Here is a 19,372-nt window from a genome sequence, read left to right as displayed (position 1 = left end):
TTCAGCGATCATTCGCTGCCGATCTCCTAGTCAAAATGGATTGGACGTCTAGTAAAGTCAATGGCAACCATTTAGTGCCCTATGAAAGAACTGTTAAGTCAACGACAAAAAATCTTTAGTCATTCAACCCCTCGTGCAAATACTTGCACTATCTTTTTTTTTTTTTTTTTTTTTTTATGCACATCTCTGTACTTAGGTTCAGAATGTATTTGTTTTTGCCACTCGCATGCGTCACCACTTCACCTTCACGCTCCCCTGACACCGTAAATATCTCAGTGGCATTCCCGCAGCCTTCATATCTTCTTTAAACTGATGAATCATTCGTCAGCGCCTTCCTACCAACAGACGGCCCGGGCGTGCTCAACAATGGTGACTTTGTGCGTCGCTGCTTGCTTGTCTTTCTGCGTTGACTAATATCATATCTGAATGTAATCACCAACAGGCCCGACGTATAAGGAAGGCCATTGCCTTGGCTTTGAGTGGTGAGCCCATTCTGTTTAGCATTTTAGAATCGGAGGAACTACTTAGGGGTTGGTAGAGGCCAAAAATTTGAATCGAATAAAACTACTGTTACTTAATGGAACAGGTGTCAGACTCGAGGCCTGGGGGCCAAATCAGGTACACCACGTCATTTTGTGTGGCTCGTGAAATTATACTCATTGACTTTTTTTTTTTTTTTTGGATGAAATAAATTTAAATGATGGAGAAATCAGATAATATGATATGTTTTAGTAAATAAACTAGGGCTGTCGAAATTATCGCGTTAACGGGCGGTAATTAATTTTTTAAAATTAATCACATTAAATTATTTGACGCAATTAACGCACATGCCCCGCTCAAACAGATTAAAATGACAGCAGTGTCATGTCCACTTGTTACTTTTGTTTTTTGTCTCCCTCTGCTGGGAAACAAAAAATGGCTTGAAAATTTTACTAATTTTATTAGAACGAAAACATTAAGAGGGGTTTTAATATAAAATTTCTATGACTTGTTCTAACATTTATCTTTTAAGAACTACAAGTTTTTCTATCCATGGATCGCTTTAACAGAAGGTTCATGTTAATGCCATGTTGTTGATTTATTGTTATAATAAACAAATGCAGTACTTATGAACAGTATGTTGAATGTTTATTTCCATCTTGTCTTGTCTTATCTTTCCATTCCAACAATAATTTACAGAAAAATATGGCATATTTTATAGATGGTTTGAATTGCGATTAATTACGATTAATTAATTTTTAAGCTGTGATTAATTCGATTAAAAATTTTAATCGTTTGACAGCCCTAAAATAAACATACATTTTACTAGCAAATTATGGTACTCTAAAATTATATATTAATTATTATTGTCAAATTTATCGCGTTAACGGGCGGTAATTAATTTTTTAAATTAATCACGTTAAAATATTTGACGCATTTAACGCATGCGCAAAATGACCCGCTCAAGCATTGCCTCAAACAGATTACAATGATGCATATTGAGAGCCAAGACGCAGAGAAAGGTGTCTTATTTTGTGCTTTTTCTTAACAAAGGTATACCAAACTTGACATGCTAGCACTTTGTTTATTAGCACATTCAGCTTCAACATTAACACAGCCTATGGCTCTCGGCAGGCCGTAACTCTAACTCACTCCTGCATCATGTGAGTAAACAACACTGGCGCCGCGTGCACTTCAGGGTGCCTCGGATATTCCTATATCAGAATATTACAAAAGGTGAGTGGACACAGGCATTCATTGGATCGCGCTGTTTATTGGCATAAGCTTCGGCAACTCCTTCACAACAAATTAGGGCTGTCAAACGATCAAAATTTTTAATCGAGTTAATCACAGCTTAAAAATTAATTAATCGTAATTAATCGCAATTCAAACCATCTATAAAATATGCCATATTTTTCTGTAAATTAGTGTTGAAATGGAAAGATAAGACACAAGACTGATATATACATTCAACATACTGTACATAAGTACTGTATTTGTTAATTATAACAATAAATCAACAAGATGGCATTAACATTAACATTCTGTTAAAGCGTTTCATGGATAGAAAGACTTGTAGTTCTTAAAAGATAATTTAATAAAATTTGTAAAATTTTCAATCAAAAAATAAACTAGTAGCTCACCATTGTTGTCAATAATTACACGATGCTCACGGTGCTTTAACTCATAAAATCAGTCGCACCAAAGTGCCAGCAGAGGGAGACAAAAACACAAGTAACAAGTGGGCATGACACTGTGCTGTCTTTTTAATCTGTTTGAGGGGGGCATGTGCATTAATTGCGTCAAATATTTTAACGTGATTCATTTAAAAAATTAATCACCGCCCGTTAATGCGATAATTTTGACAGCCCTACAACAAACATAAGTATCATCTAGTGAAAGCACAACAAAAATAATCTCTCTCAAAAAAATAAAAAATAAAAATAAAAAAGAAGCGCTTCAATTTGTATTAATGAGGCCCTATTCTCACACAGTTAAACAACAATGCAAAGTGAACTGGCATTCCCAATCAAAATAGCTATGCAAAACACACATAAAACTTACTCAGACTTTGGTCACACTCTATTCAAACTCTATAAAAAAAATACAGCACTTATGTACTGTATGTTAAATGTATATATATCCCTCTTTTGTCTTATCTTTCCATTCCAACAATAATTTACAGAAAAATATGGGATATTTTAGAGATGGTCTGAATTGCGATGAATTACGATTAGTTAATTTTTAAGCTATGATTAACTCGATTAAAAATTTTAATCGTTAGACAGCCCTAATATTAATGTTTGTTTCATTATTTAATACCTTCAGACCTAAGCATGCTGCTGAAGGACATGATGCGTTCGCATCTCTAAACCAATAAATACAGTGAATTTAGTTGCTGTTGCCATTTCTGGGAGATGACTGGATGAAACTTTACCCATCGAATTCAAATCATGAGGTTTGCTATGCCCTCTTTGCAATTTTTGGCTCTTTGACAATGGCTGACCTAACATAACTTCAAAGAGAAAATGTAAAGTTCTCATTTCACATCAAAAACAGATTGGCTTTAAAAATAGCCAATAAAACTACGAAATATCTCCGACCAAAAAATTGCACTTTGTTCTAGTGTTTGAGTAGAGTAAAAATCAGCGCAAATATTTTTTTTTTGACCAGCAGAAAAAATGCAGGTCTGAAGGGTTAGCTAAAACACAAAAATAAATAAATAAAGCGAACAGTTTTTCCATCTTTTTTGTTCTTATTCGATTCAAAAAATAATCTGAAATGTAAAAAATAATAAAGGGAACGTTTACGGTTTTCCCCTTGTTTTATTAGTATAAACAAGTTATCGCAAAGTTCCTTTTCAGACCTCTGTGACCTTTGACCTTTCACTACCTCAAAATGTAATCACCTCTTTAGTTTCATATTGCAAACATATCCTGCAAGATAGATTATAATCCCTTTATCCGTTCTTAAACTATGTTGAACACAAACATGCAAATGAATCTCTGTGACCTTTGACCTCATTACCCCAAAATGTAATCCAATTGATATCTAAGTTATCTATCATGAGTTATCTTGAAAACAAATACACAGACAAATAAGCCAACTTTTTAGAAATTATAGTCTTCTTTTTGGGAGAATGCAGCAATTTTATTTTGCCTTTTTAAAAAAGTACATTCTCAACAAGTTTTTAAAAATCTTTCTGGAAAGTGCAATATGAATAGATGCTTATTTTTTGAGAGGTCCAACATGAATAATTAATGGGCATGAAATCGATGGCAAATTGGACTGTTTTGGTTTTGCTCCTCTGTTCATACCTGTAATTTTAAAACCCAAATGTACTCTTCTTAAAGTTACTTTTCCCATCCCGGCCGCTGGCTTTGTGATCAAATAGCGTTGTTGTAAAACAATGTGCGCGCTTGTTCTTTGAACGCCACGCAGCGGGAGGCGTCAAGCGCGCATCTGCTTATTGTCGCCTTTGTTGCACTAAATGAAGAAAGATGTTTCCTGTAGACGCGATTCCATTGTTCGAATCGTGTTGTCCGAACCATCTGGGACCGCGGGCTTCCTTCCTGCTTTTCGTCTGCGTTCAAGAATTGACTATCTGCCTTGACCGGCGTGCCCAAGGTTATCCAGATATGTTCTTTTGGGAATAGTTATTACTACGTATTTGTATTTCCTAATATTTTGCGAGCACGTTGAAAATAAAAACAAGGAAGTACGTTTTTTTTTCTACTCATCATATCCTGAATAACTAATATGAAAACACAATTTCAAATAAAGCCTTGTTATTGGGAATCATGTTAAACAGGAAGCTGTCGCAACCTGCTCCCGTTTGCAGGTGCGGCCTGCTAACAAACAGCACTGACTTTTTCTGCGTGTGGTGACAAAACCGGGATTGTTGGCGAAACGCCATCCCAAAGGGAGAGGAATAGCAACAGGTCGAGAGGATAGCCACACACAATGAATATTTAGGTGTGGTTTGCATTAGAGCACTCGTGCTACATGCCTAGACATGGCAAATCGACGCTTTATGCAAGAGTGTCACTTGAATAACTGTGAGCAAAAGTTTGCCATGTGAAAAAAAGTCTCGAGACATTGTCCCAAAAGCTATAAGAAGTCAGTCATTTTGGTTTGAAGTGACCATAAGGCGAGGCCATTCCGCAACACAATCGTTGCGTCTTGGTGTCGAAGCGTCACCATGTAAACGGCCCGACAGTCAACCATTTCAGCTGGATTGCGTAGGGGACCTATTTTCAAAAACTTAAGATACAAGTATTTTCAAAACCAAAGCCACTTCTAAAACTAAAACCAAAACAGGCAGCTCCATTAGGCATATATGAGTCTCCATGAGCAGCGACATAACATTTTTTAAAGTCCTTCCCTAATAAAATCCTGATTAATTATTTGTTTTATACAAGTATAACATAACTTAAAATGGCTATAAAATTCTCAGATTTTACGCTAGATGCACAAAAATCCCCAAATGCAGATACAATCACCTATATTTTCAGGATCAACAGCAATATTTAACATGTCATATAAATGTTTGCCCAAAATATCAACTTAATGTTTTTTTATTTAGTGCAAGTTTTCAACAGCTAATAATACACTCAATTTTCACATCAAAAACTTAACATCTGGGGAAAACATGCAGAAACATCTTAATTTAAAAAAGCTAAAGCTAAATGTGCATTTTTTATATACAATCACAACTTATTTAGGTTGAATTCCGCTATTGTGTAGAGATATAAAATCCAACATGGCGGCCGACACGAAACAGAGCTTTTTAAGTTGAAAATTCTTGTAAATAAATGCTTAAATTGCAGAATTTATATAGATATGAACGTAAAACAGTCTAGATTCTTGGTTAAAAGCAAAAAACGGGTAGTTATCGTTCATTTTACGTAAATATTTCAAGCAAAAGTTACAGTATTGTGTAATCCAACATGGCGGCCGTCACAAAACAAAGAGGTTTTTAAGTTTAAAATTCATGTAAATAAATGCTTAAATCGCAGAATTTCTGTAAACGTAAAAAAGTCTCGATTGTTGGTTAAAAGCAAAAAATGGGCAGTTATCATTCATTTTACGTAAATATTTCAAGCCAAAGTTACAATAATTTCATCCATTAATTTTTTTTCACGTTTCAAAGTGCATGCATGGTGCTATTTGATATAATAATTTAGGGCTGTCAAACGATTAAAATTTTAAATCGAGTTAATCACAGCTTAAAAATTAATTAATCGTAATTAATCGCAATTCAAACCATCTCTAAAATATGCCATATTTTTCTGTAAATTATTGTTGGAATGGAAAGATAAGACACAAGATGGATATATACATACAACATACTGTACATAAGTACTGTATTTGTTTATTATAACAATAAATCCACAAATGGCATTAATAACATTCTTTGTTAAAGTGATCCACGGATAGAAAGACTTGTAGTTCTTAAAAGATAAATGTTATAGTTACAAGTTATAGTAATTTTATATTAAAACACCTCTTCATGTTTTCGTTTTAATAAAATTTGTAAAATTTTCAATCAAAAGTGGAGTTAATATAGTAATAATAAGAACAAAAATAATAAAAAATAGAGTGACCAAAGTCTGAGTAAATTGCCAGTTCATGCCAGTTCACTTTGCATTGTTGTTTAACTGTGTAAGAATTGGGCCTCATTACTACAGACTGAAGTGCTTTTCTTTTGTGAACTTTTTTTTTTTTTTGAGAGATAGGAATATTATTTTTGTTGTGCTTTCACTAAATGATACTTATGTTTGTTGTGAAGGAGTTGCCAAAGCTTATGCCAATAAACGGCGCGGTCCAAAGAACGCCTGTGTCCACTCGCCTTTATAACATATATATCTCTGTACATATCTTACCCAAAATACAACAAGAGACACATAATTGCGACTAAAAGAAAGAAAACTTACAGAAATATGCATGGAGCACAAATAGCACAATGTAACAGCATAAACGTCTCACAAATACTAATTCTCCTACTTGTAGAAGGAATAACATTAGTATGGAACGGCGCTGCCCCCAAGCGGCCGGTGGCATTCTCTTCACTCTTAATGTCCATAAACTGCGTCATTGTATTCTGTTTGAGGCAATGCGTGAGCAGGTCATTCAGTGCATGTGTTAATTGCGTCAAATATTTTAATGTGATTTATTTAAAAAATTATTTAACGCCCGTTAACGCGATAATTTTGACAGCCCTATAATAATGACCTTGAATCCTCACCAAATCACTCTTGAGACAATACTGCCTGCTTGTATGCAGTAAAACCTTCATCCTGTTTCCACCTAAATCCGGCGTTAGAATGCAGCGTATTTGAGTTTTTCACAGTAAAATCCAACTCAACCTTCTGCCTGAGTCGGCCCTTTACGGAAAGTGTGGCGCAATGTCTGTGGAAACTGCCCATGTCATAGGATTCTTCAAAGATGTTCCTGGATTTTGTCCAATTGCTAATTTTAACCACTTATCTAGAAAGACAAAAGTTTGCTGGTTTTATTGAATATGAGATTTGACCCATATGTGTAAACAATTTTGTGTAAAGACCTCCCCCCATGTCTTCTTCACTGTTTACTTCTTCACTTCAGTGGATTTTAGTGTCCACTAAGCAGACCCATGCAGCCTGAACTGTCTCTTTACAACTAAACTTTACAACTTGAACTCTTGAGTGTAACGCAGCGGTTGGCTTCCCCCTTCTGGCGTTCTTGAAGAAGTGCACTTGTCAAATTGTCTTCCTTTATTCTTCTAGCAATAAACATTGTGGTTTCATGGTTTAGTTTTAGTGCCACGTTTTTAACAGAGGTTATGTCCACCGCCCAGTTGTACCTGGAAAAGCTTATTGGACACATGTACGCCGCAGGCTAGAGCTGAGCTGGGGGGTCTTACATTTATAGCTCTTTGTTTTTTCCTAATAAGCCCTTGCAGCATGTTTGGAATGTGCTGCGCTGAATTCCAGCCGTAAGTGGATTTCTTAAAATTGTTTGCTTCGTAGCTGAGTGCTCAGTGTGCTAATCGCAGTCATCAATAAACGGCAGTGTATATGAACTTTTTTCCATTTTATGAATATTACTATCTGTTGACCATTTTATGCTCAGTTGGAATCTGACGAGGAGGACACGACTGGGGTAACTCAATCCAACAGGAAGGTCGCACCTGAAATTTGAACCGCGAACCTAAGAATTGCTAGGCAGACGTGATAGCCACTAGGGGTGTGACAATTAGTGCTAAAACGATTATTCGATTAACTTGAGTAATTCGATTAGAGAAAAGATTTGAATTAAATTTTGCTGCTTCGAGTATTCGTTTAATTAAAGTGGCGTTGCAGTGTTTTTTTAAGTGTTTGCATTTAGTTTTATTGAATTTGGTGGATACACTTCCCTCTGGCGATTTCTTTGGCGATGTTACCACAATAAGAACAATAGGCCACCTTCACTTATAAAGCCTGGCGAATGGAGGCGGACCAATTCAATTTAGTTTTATTTGTATAGCCCAATATCACAACAGGTTTGTCTCAGAGGGCTTTACAGAGTCATTTTGATACACAGTCAGATACAGTGGGGCAAATAAGTATTTAGTCAACAACCAATTGTGCAAGTTCTCCTACTTGAAAAGATTAGAGAGTGGTCTGTAATTATCAACATGGGTAAACCTCAACCATAAGAGACAGAATGTGGGGGAAAAAAAACAGAAAATGACATTGTTGGATTTTTAAAGAATTTATTTGAAAATCATGGTGGAAAATAAGTATTTGGTCAATACCAAAAGTTCATCTCAATTAGGGCTATCAAACGATTAAAATTTTTAATCGAGTTAATTACAGCTTAAAAATTAATCGTAATTAATCGCAATTCAAACCATCTATAAAATATGCCATATTTTTCTGTAAATTATTGTTGGAATGGAAAGATAAGACACAAGATGGAAATATACATTCAACATACGGTACATAGGGACTGTATTTGTTTATTATAACAATAAATCAACAAGATGGCATTAACATTATTAACATTCTGTTAAAGCAATCCATGGATAGAAAGACTTGTAGTTCTTAAAAGAAAAATGTTAGTAAAAGTTATAGAAATTTTATATTAAAACCCCTCTTAATGTTTTCGTTTTAATAAAATTTGTAGAATTTTCAATCGAAAAATAAACTAGTAGCCCGCCATTGTTGATGTCAATAATTACTTACACAATGCTCATGGGTGCTGAAGCCTATAAAATCAGTCGCACCCAAGCGCCAGCAGAGGGCGGCAAAACTCCATAAAACACAACAAGTGAGCGTTTCACTGTACTGTCGTTTAAATCTGTCTGAGCGGAGCATCTGCGTTAATTGCGTCAAATATTTTAACGTGATTAATTTAAAAAATTAATTAACGCCCGTTAACGCGATAATTTTGACAGCCCTAATATCAATACTTTGTTATGTACCCGTCACTTGGTATAAAGAAATCAACAGTGGGAACAATTATTTAAAAAATTGAAGACATACAAGACCACAGATAATCTCCCTCGATCTGGGGCTCCATGCAAGATCTCACCCCGTGGCGTCAAAATGATAACAAGAACCTAGTGAATGACCTACAGAGAGCTGGGACCACAGTAACAAAGGCTACTATCAGTAACACAATGCGCCGCCAGGGACTCAAATCCTGCACTGCCAGACGTGTCCCCCTGCTGAAGAAAGTACACGTCCAGGCCCGTCTGCGGTTCGCCAGAGAGCATTTGGATGATCCAGAAGAGGACTGGGAGAATGTGTTATGGTCAGATGAACCAAAATAGAACTTTTTGGTAGAAACACAGGTTCTCGTGTTGGGAGGAGAAAGAATACTGAATTGCATCCGAAGAACACCATACACACTGTGAAGCATAGGGGTGGAAACATCATGCTTCGGGGCTGTTTTTCTGCAAAGGGACCGGGACGACTTATCTGTGTAAAGGAAAGAATGAATGGGGCCATGTATCGAGAAATTTTGAGTGAAAATCTCCTCCCATCAGCAAGGGCATTGAAGATGAGACGTCGCTGGGTCTTTTGGCATGACAATGATCCCAAACACACAGCCAGGGCATCAAAGGAGTGGCTTCGTAAGAAGCATTTCAAGGCCCTGGAGTGCCATAGCCTGTCTCCAGATCGCAACCCCAATCTGTGAAGGGAGTTGAAAGTCTGTGTTGCCCAACGACAGCCCCAAAACATCACTGCTCTAGAGGAGATCTGCATGGAGGAATGGGCCATAATACCAGCAATAGTGTGTGAAAAGCTTGCGAAGAGTTACAGAAAACGTTTGGCCTCCATTATTGCTAACAAAGGGTACAATAACAAAGTATTGAGATGAACTTTTGGTATTGACCAAATACTTATTTTCCACCATGATATGAAAATAAATTCTTTAAAAATCAAACAATGTGATTTTCTGTTTTTTTTTTTCAACATTCTGTCTGTCATGGTTGAGGTTTACCCATGTTGACAATTACAGGCCTCTCTAATATTTTCAAGTGGGAGAACTTGCACAATTAGTGGTTGACTAAATACTTATTTGCCCCGCTGTACAGTAGATGAATGAGATGAGTCCATGACCAGGGCATCCCCCATCCTTAGACCCTCACTGGCGGCAAGGAAAAACTCAAAATACCCCATGGGGAAAGAAGAAAAACCTTTGGGAGAACCACAATCAGGAGAGATCCACTCCCAGGACGGCACCGCCGGCCGAGATCGACATTCTACGACCCTATTGTCGACCCAGTTCATGGATATCCTTGAACCATGCCTATATTTTCCTATCATTTACATCTTCATTTCAATGGTAAGCGTAACCTTTTCTTTTTTTTTGTCTTCCCCCCACCTTTTTGGATCCAATGTTGATTTATCTCACAAGAAAATCAGCCGTGCGTCGGTCTTCCGGCAAAACAAAGAAACCGCGGCGCTGTCAAAACTCGTCGTATTTTGAGCACGTCGTCGGATGTAGAAACAAATGGCGAGTCAAATTTTATGTCGGTTGTCGAAAAGATCGTGTGTCGAACCGATTGTACTGTACTGTACAGTGGTACCTTGACATACGATTGCTTTGACACACGATCTTTTCGACATCCGACGTAAAATTTGACTCGCCATTTGTTTCTACATCCGATGACATGCCCGAAATATGACATGACAGCACCGCAAACGATCGCACGGCGGATTTTCTTGTGTGAGAAATCAACACAGGTTTCAAAAAAGTTGGTACAGTTTGTGAAACAAGGAAAAAAGTGATGCTTACCTTTGAAATGAAGATGCAAATTATAGAAAAGTATGAGCGTGGGGTGCGCATCCGTGAACTAGCTCAACAATACAGCTCCACGGTCCTCTTCCGACCACCATTCGCCAGTCTTTACAAGCTAAGGTGACAATTATTATTGTGGTAACATCGCCAAGGAAATCGCCAGGTTCATCACGTTTTTATCATTTATATAAGAACTTATCGAGCACAAAACGCCCATTGCCCTCCGTAGTTGACTGTGCTCTCAAGAAAACGAAAGTATTATCACTAGCGCACGGACCTATCTCACTGTGATGTCAGCTCCGTGGTGCGTTCAAGTACAGCAAAAAGTGTCCACCATATTAGAATCCCATTCGTTACATTATTTACAGGAATCATTATTAATTATTAGGGGTGTAACGGTACACAAAAATCTCGGTTCGGTACGTACCTCGGTTTTGAGGTCACGGTTCGGTTCATTTTCGTTACAGTAAGAAAACAAAATGCAAAATATAAATGTGTTAGTTGTTTATTACACACGTTTGTGCTTTCAACAATAGGAACATTAGCCTATACAAAGGTAGAATTCTGCTCAAAAAGTAGTGGGTATTTAAAGATAATCCAACAACAATTTGCCTTTCAGACCCCGTGTATTGGTCAGCTTTCTTTCTGAAAGAAAGAAGAAAGAAGAAGTGCTGTGCTGTGCTGTCAAATAATAAACTCTGCCGTTCTTTTCGCGTGCATCGTGTTGAGCCGCTTCTGGGACGCGTCTAACACGTGGCCGCACTGCGACTGGTGTGCATTGGCTGATTGACTTTAACGCCCGCGTTTCACTGCGTTCTCGCGGCGGCCACGTTGTCGCGCCGTTGACGTTTCTGGGTTATACTGTCCTACCGTGTTGGTCCTCATTATAATAGAAAAGACAGAATAAATATAATCTACACAAAGAAACTGTAACCCGATCGACTTGTAGCCTCGAAAAGTAAGGGTTACCATAATTTCCCGAATATAAGGCGCACCCGTGTATAATGCGCACCCCAAATTTACCGTAATTTCCCGAATATAACGCGCACTTTTTTCCCCCCAAAATCAACTTGTAAAATCATGGTGCGCATTATAAACGGGTACATGGATGGAGACAGAAATATATATATATTACTAATATATATATATGCTGATTTTGTTTTTATTGACATGGCCACGTTGTGTTGAAGAAACGTATGCGGCGACCCGTTGCCGACCATTACGGTACGTGACGTCACCATTTTGTTTCGGTAATACTTCACTCTAATCGGCCGAATGATTTCGTCTGTGTTAAATTCTGCTTTTTTTACTCTTCATAAAGCACGGAATTTAGTTTCTTGAACTCATTTGAGTCGACGTTTATTGCAGCTCCGCAACTCTGACCATAACAAATATAAGCACACAGACTTCCTGTGTCCGTCAACTATATCTGTCCCTCAGGAAACTCAATCCCAAATAACAATAGTTCCTATTGTTACTGTCGTGGTCACAGCGATGAGCTCTCACGGATTTCCGACTTACGTTCTCACTTTCATTTTACCGTATCAATCCATGGAAGAAACATTTATTCATCATGATGAAACGAGCAAGTTATACAGCAGCCTTTAAAAGAAAAGTCACATCTGTTTTGTTTTCTCCTAGATTCTGGTAAGCTGGAGAAGTTGTCAAATCGTACTATTACCGTAAATATTGTCAGTTTATGGTAATGTTTTGAACTACCAACATGCTATGCTTGTGCTGTGTTTCACCAGTCAGTAAAATGACATTTCTGTAGCTGTACACGAGCTCTGTTTTCTTGTATTCTTCTATTTATTGGTGCTAAAATTAGGGTGCGCGTTATAAACGGGTACAATATTTTTCCCTAGATTTTACAAGTAAATTTGGGGTGCGCATTATACACGGGTGCGCCTTATATTCGGGAAATTACGGTACTTGTAAAATCTAGGGGAAATTATTGTACCCGTTTATAACGCGCACCCTAATTTTAGCACCAATAAATAGGAGAATACAAGAAAACAGAGCTCGTGTACAGATACAGAAATGTCATTTTACTGACTGGTGAAACACAGCACAAGCATAGCACATTGGTAGTTCAAAACATTACCATAAACTGACAATATTTACGGTAATAATATGATTTGACAACTTCTCCAACTTACCAGAATCTAGGAGAAAAAAAAAAACAGATGTGACTTTTCTTTTAAAGACTGCTGTATAACTTGCTCGTTTCATCATGATGAATAAATGTTTCTTCCATGGATTGATACGGTAAAATGAAAGTGAGAACGTAAGTCGGAAATCCGTGAGAGCTCATCGCTGTCAACACAACTGTAACAATAGGAACTATTGTTATTTGGGTTTGAGTTTCCCGAGGGACCGATATAGTTGACGGACACAGGAAGTGTGTGTGCTTACGTTTGTTATGGTCCAAGTTGCGGAGCTACAATAAACGTCGACTCAAATGAGTTCAAGAAACTAAATTCTGTGCTTTATGAAGAGTGAAAAAAAGCAGAATTAAAACAGACGAAATCATTCAGCCGATTAGAGTGAAGTATTACCGAAACAAAATGGTGACGTCACGTACTGTAATGGTTGGCAACGGGTCGCCGCATGTTTCTTTGACACAACGTGGCCGTGTCAATAAAAAAAAAAAAAATTTTGGGTTTTTATATATATATGTAATGTATATATATTTCTGTCTCCATCCATGTACCCGTTTATAATGCGCACCATGATTTTACAAGTTGCTTTTGGGGAAAAAAAGTGCGCGTTATATTTGGGAAATTACGGTACATTACGTAAGAAACTCGTTCGGTACGCCTCCGTTCCGAACCGAGCAGTACGTACCGAAACGGTTCAATACAAATACATGTACCGTTACACCCTTATTAATTATTATTATTATTACATTATTCTGATATGTATTCATAACTTATTTATTTTGCTTTGTTAATTGCCATTTGTAATAGTACCAGCAGTATTTATTAAGGATTTAGTGTAGGTTTTTGGGCTGTGGAAGGAATTAATGGAATTGTAATGTATTCCTATGGGAAAATCCTGCTCGACATACGACCATTTCGACTTACAAACAAGATCCTGGAACGCATTAACTTCGTATGTAGAGGTATCACTGTATATAGAAATCTTCATCATTCACAGATGAACCCTTTTAACCTGGATTAAACGGTATTATATGAATACAAAGTAGTCATGGTGAGTCAAATTCTTCCCAAACAGAGCTATTCAAGTCATCTGCTGAAGATTCTTCTAGTTCTAATATCGCAAACCCCACAAAATTTGCAATGTCATTTTTTTCCAATATCGTGCATCCCTAGTTCCTACGCCTACTAACCCCAGGACTGCGATGCTAGCCCAATTGCAAATTCATGATTTCAAACTAAACCTAACCTAAACATCCTCATTTCTGTCAGCCAGAGTGCTTTCAAAGCTCATTAGCCAGGCTTTCTGGAAGTGGGGTGCGCCCTGGAGATCAACCAGTTGCCATAGTGATGGGAGAAATGCACATCCGCCTCACAACGTGGAATAAGAGGAGGGGGTGCACTAAGCCAAGAGTCCGGCATTTTATCCCGACATTTGCATATTAGCTAGCCTTGAGCCAATGGGTTTCAGAAAGTCCGAAAGGGGACTGCCTTGGACAATAGCCACCTTCCTCCTTCTCTTCTACTTGGTCTTTCACTCTTTCGTCCACTTCCAGAGGTGACAAACTACTTAACTAGAGGGAAGTTGGCCCTTTTTTTTTTCCCCCCCCAAACTTTGTCGATTTTTTGGGTTGTACCGCAATGCTTTATGTTTTGGGTAGCGCTTTCACTTTAATGAAGTTGCTCTCAGTCGTGGCGTGTTTTGGATGGTGCGTCCTCCTGTTTGGTGAGTCAAAACAAACTTTAGTTTGGCCCGTATTAGGTTTGTGACCCTAATACTTGGTTGTTTTGATTGTTTTGTGGGGTCACGCTTCATTTAGGTTAAGCCACGATAAACCAGCTTTAGCCTATGAAAACCAAATTAATCTTTAGCGTGTGTTTTCAAGAGATTATATATGAATATTAACACGTTTCTGCTAAGAGGTGATGATCAGGTTTTTCAAATGTATCTGAGACATTATCAGAATTAAAAACAGACAAGGAATTTGTCTCCGGTAGGTGAAGTCAAAACAAGTCCGAATGACTTAAAACCTCTAAACTACAAAGTTAGGTCACTCTAATGGCAAAAAAAGGAATCCCAAATCACTTCTAATTAAACAATGCAGTTTAGTTTGTGAATTCAAGGCCAACTTTCCGGATATTTCCCACCCCTTTTGGACTCTTACCGATAAAATGTAACGATGGTGGTCTGAACCAACCTCGCGCCTACCCCCCATCACGCCGCAACCCGTCTGATTCACTTTCAGAGCATATCTGCGCCAGCCCAGCTGTAGCCCTGACGATAGGCCTAATAAAGCCGCCTTCATTTGCATACCAATGGCCGGCGCCATGTGTGGCTGCCTGTGAGTGCCCCAGAAACGGTGGAGATGGGAGTTCCGCTGTGTTAGCCGATCATTTGTCTTTCCAATAAGTTTTTAAACGCAGTTACTTTTTTCGTGGGGGGAAATCATCTCAAATTTTCTTGGCTACCGTGCGGCACAATCAGAAATGGACATATTTGTCACGGGTTCATTGAAGGCCTTACGTCGCGGTGACTGAAAGGCTACAACCCCCTGAACCCATCGCTTTTGTTTGTCAGGCCCGAGACTAATCAGAGTTGAAAGCTTTGTCCAATATTCGCAACATCAAGTAGACTTTTAACAACACTCTGGAAACAAGCTATCGCGCGCGTAAGCTATCACTAACCAAGCTACGAAGTCGTAAGTCAAATTTGAATTGAATGATCAACTGCTAAGAAGTCTTATAACTTATGAGTTGGGGTCACTTGTAAATCAACTAGGAGTGGGAACCTCTTTAACTTACGATACGATTTGTGATACAAAGCTCACAATTACGATGATCTGACGGTATGGCGATTCAACGATTATCGATACATTGGTATGGAAATCATTCTACGATATGCTACAAACGACTACCGTAATTTTCGAACTATAAGCCACTACTTTTTTCCTTCATTTTAAATCGTGCGGCTTATAGTCCAGTGCGGCTTATTTGTTGATTTATTTGGGTTAATAGGTAACACTTGATTTGACAGCGGCGTCGTAAGACTGTCATAATTATGACATGACACTATCATAGGCATTACTGAATGCTTGTGTCATTAAGTGTCATCCAGCAAATTATATGTCACTAACCCCATTTATGTCCAGCTTGGATCTTTTACATCCATTCAAAAGTGAAATAATTTGCCAGATAACACTAAATGACGTCTGTTATAAGCATTCATTAATGCTCATGACAGTTTCATGTCATAATTATGATTGTCTAATGACAGTCTTATGGCACCACTTTCAAATAAAGTGTTACCAAATACTATAACTAGCATTTAATGAAACAAGTGGAACAGTAACTGAAAAAATAATTACCACAGAACATGAATTTTGGTTGTTATTTACATCTATAGCGCTGCAATGCATGCTAGGAGGCATGTTGGACAACAACAGTGTTGACAGCAGATGTCAGCAGAGGTTGACTGTCGACCCCAAGGGAGCAGTGATGGCCATATGAAGCGTCTTGAAGCAATATAGCATTGCAGCCAATTGGTTCAAAGTTTCATGGTGGTTCGTTTGGTCTTACGGCAGTCATATGATGCCGCTGTCAAATAGTGTTACCGGTTAATATCTTTTGGTGTAAATATCCCATAATACACTGAGGACAGCTAAAGCTTATAGTGTAGTGCGGCTTATCTATGAAAAAATGCTGTTTTTGTGCCAAATTTGGTGGGTGGCGGCTTATAGTCAGGTGCGCCTTATAGTGCGAAAATTATGGTAATTAAAAGAAAAACAAGCTTCTGCTGTAAATTGGAATGAGTTTATCACTAGTAGACGTTCAATCCGTTTGAAGTGGGAGGGATGGCAGCGAATGAACGAATGTCTATGGGCGTCAGTGGCAGCTAATGCCAGGCAATGAGGTACCGTATTGGCCCGAATATAAGACGGTAGAGGCGTACGAAATTTCCGATTCTTAGATTATTCGGGATTCGGCCGTGGAAGATTCGAGAACGATTCACAAACATCCAAATTCCGATTATTGAATTATACCAGGTTAAGCAGAACTGAAACACAGTCAGCGCGGTCTTCAGGACGCAATGAGGAACGGACCGAGAGCAAATATCATGTTCAACTCATGCCGCTAGATAAAAAAACAAAACTACCTGACTGCGGCCGACAGCTGGTTCAAACAACGCCCAGTTGCTAGTTGCTACAAACATACGGCCACATACGTCTATCGTAGGTATCACATACATGCAGAACTAGATGCGAAATGACAGACGACTGCGGTGTTAGAACATATAAAGAACCAGATGCGAAAGGACAGGCTTGCCGTTTAGTAGTTGCCGCGTTGTAAATAGCCGCCATCTTAAAGCAGTAAACTTCTCTAGAAGGCTCTTTTGTAGCGAACCTAATTAACTTTTTATCTGGAATACTCCTAAATCAGCAAAATCTTGACTTGGATCTATCTTTAAATAATGAAACGGTTTTAAAACTTTGACATGTAAGTAGACAGAAAGGAAATTAATGGAATAACGGGAGCAATTTTATTAACTTTAACGGTTGATTCACATCATTAAATTGAATGTAGTTTAGAGCTGCTGATACAGAATGGGGACTTGAGAATTTTATTTAATGTTTTTAACTGTTAACTTGATATTTAAATATTAGTGTGGTTTAGCCTAATAGGGTTTTTAAACTATTTTGGAACTAATGTACAAAACATTAAAAGGGGGGGGTTTGGTTGACATCAGTAATCGATTTATAATCGAATCGGAGCCTCTGAATCGTAATCGTAATCGAATCGTTAGGTACCCAAAGATTCACACCCCTAGAAGACGGTGTTTTTTGCATTGAAATAAGACTGAAAAAGAGGGGGTCGTCTTATATTCGCAGTCTAGACATTATACCCATTCACGACGCTAGATGGCGCCAGATATCATTGAAGCGATCTTCTGTCATGACAGATCTCAGCTACTCTCAAGTTTAACCAGTTTGCATTGTTTTATTGCATTGGTTTTAGAGGTTAGATTTTGTGCCCGAACCCGACCCGACCCGAATGTCGGGTCGGGTCAGGCCCACATTTTAAGCATTCACGTTCGGGTCAGTTCGGGTCGGGCCGCCATGCCGGACTAATAAATTATTTAAAAAAAAAAAAAAAAAATGGAGAGCAGGCTCATTTTCATTTCCTTGTCAGAGAGGCGCGTCCATGTGAGAACAATATCCTACACACTCAGAAATATGTTTAACAAACTTTCCCAGCGTTATTTCGTTGTGTGAATGCTTTGATAATTCTCCAAAAAATATGTAGATTATTTAAACATTAAGAAAACTTGCGTTTTTTTCTGCCAACTCGAAGAAATGAAAATAAATTGCTGCTGCTGCGTTTTTTTCCGCGTCACTCAAAAAAAAAAAAAAAAAATGGAGAGCAGGCTCTCTGTATTGCGCTTTTGCTTGTGCGTGTGCACGAACGCCGTGGCGCCGGCCGCTCTTTATTCTTGTCCTCCCGCTGTACCGTTTGCGCACGGCCGAGGCGCCGCCCTCATTTTCATTTCCTTGTCAGAGAGGCGCGTCCATGTGAGAACAATATCCCACACACTCAGAAATATGTTTAACAAACTTTCCCAGCGTTATTTCGTTGTGTGAATGCTTTAATAATTCTCAAAAAAATATGTAGATTATTTAAACATTAAGAAAACTTGCGTTTTTTTCTGCCAACTCGAAGAAATGAAAATAAATTGCTGCTGCTGCGTTTTTTTCCGCGTCACTCAAAAAAAAAAAAAAAAAAAATTCGGGTTTTTCGGGCTCGGGCCTGCAAATCTAGTTAAGTGATCGAGCTCGGGCCGGGTCGGGCCTCAATACCAGCGAGCCGTGTCGGGTCGGGCTGGATTTTTTAGGCCCGAACTAGGCTCTAATTGGTTTTCCTTATTCATATTTGTTTCAAGACTACAGTTACAGTTAGACTTCTTTTTGATGGTTAATGCACTTATTGCAATTTTGTTGTTTTTAGGGCTGTCAAACGATTAAAATTTTTAATCGAGTTAATCACAGCTTTAAAATTAATCATTCGTAATTAATCGCAATTCAAACAATCTGTAAAATATGGCATATTTTTCTGTAAATTATTTTTGGATTGGAAAGATAAGATTGTATACATTCAGCATACATAAGTACTGTATTTGTTTATTACAACAATAAATCCACTAGATAGCATTAACATTATTAATTCTTTCTGTGAAAAGGATCCACGGATAGAAAGACTTGTAATTCTTACAGGATAAATGTGAGTTTGTATATTGTGACTAAATATTGCCATCTAGTGTATTTGTTGAGCTTTCAGTAAATGATACTGTAGCGACTAAACTGTTCTGCCGAAATGCATGGTGGGAAGTGGTGCAACCATGACTGCATGTGGTGGCTGCAAATAGTATTATCTTCTCTGCGTTGGGAGCAGTACAGGGTGCTAAGAAA

General features: G+C 38.1%; 1 protein-coding gene across 6 annotated transcripts in view; it reads left to right on the top strand.

The window, feature by feature from the left end:
* shroom2a (shroom family member 2a) overlaps nucleotides 1–19,372 on the top strand; it is a 95,048-nt gene that overhangs the window by 36,969 nt on the left and 38,707 nt on the right. The window contains exon 1 of one of the 6 annotated variants that reach the window (XM_057840759.1): nucleotides 13,625–14,637. The exons of 4 other annotated variants lie outside the window; for them this stretch is intronic. In XM_057840759.1, the coding sequence (XP_057696742.1) occupies nucleotides 14,618–14,637 (20 nt within the window). In that variant the 5' untranslated portion in view covers nucleotides 13,625–14,617. Of the gene's footprint in view, nucleotides 1–13,624; nucleotides 14,638–19,372 lie in introns of those variants that run through there. One more of the 6 variants, XM_057840760.1, reaches the window with a different exon arrangement.

Source organism: Corythoichthys intestinalis, chromosome 7 (genome assembly GCF_030265065.1).
Source record: "Corythoichthys intestinalis isolate RoL2023-P3 chromosome 7, ASM3026506v1, whole genome shotgun sequence".
Taxonomy (NCBI): domain Eukaryota; kingdom Metazoa; phylum Chordata; class Actinopteri; order Syngnathiformes; family Syngnathidae; genus Corythoichthys; species Corythoichthys intestinalis.
The sequence above is the reverse complement of the archived record's forward strand: the minus strand, read 5'-3'. Positions and strand labels throughout refer to the sequence as shown.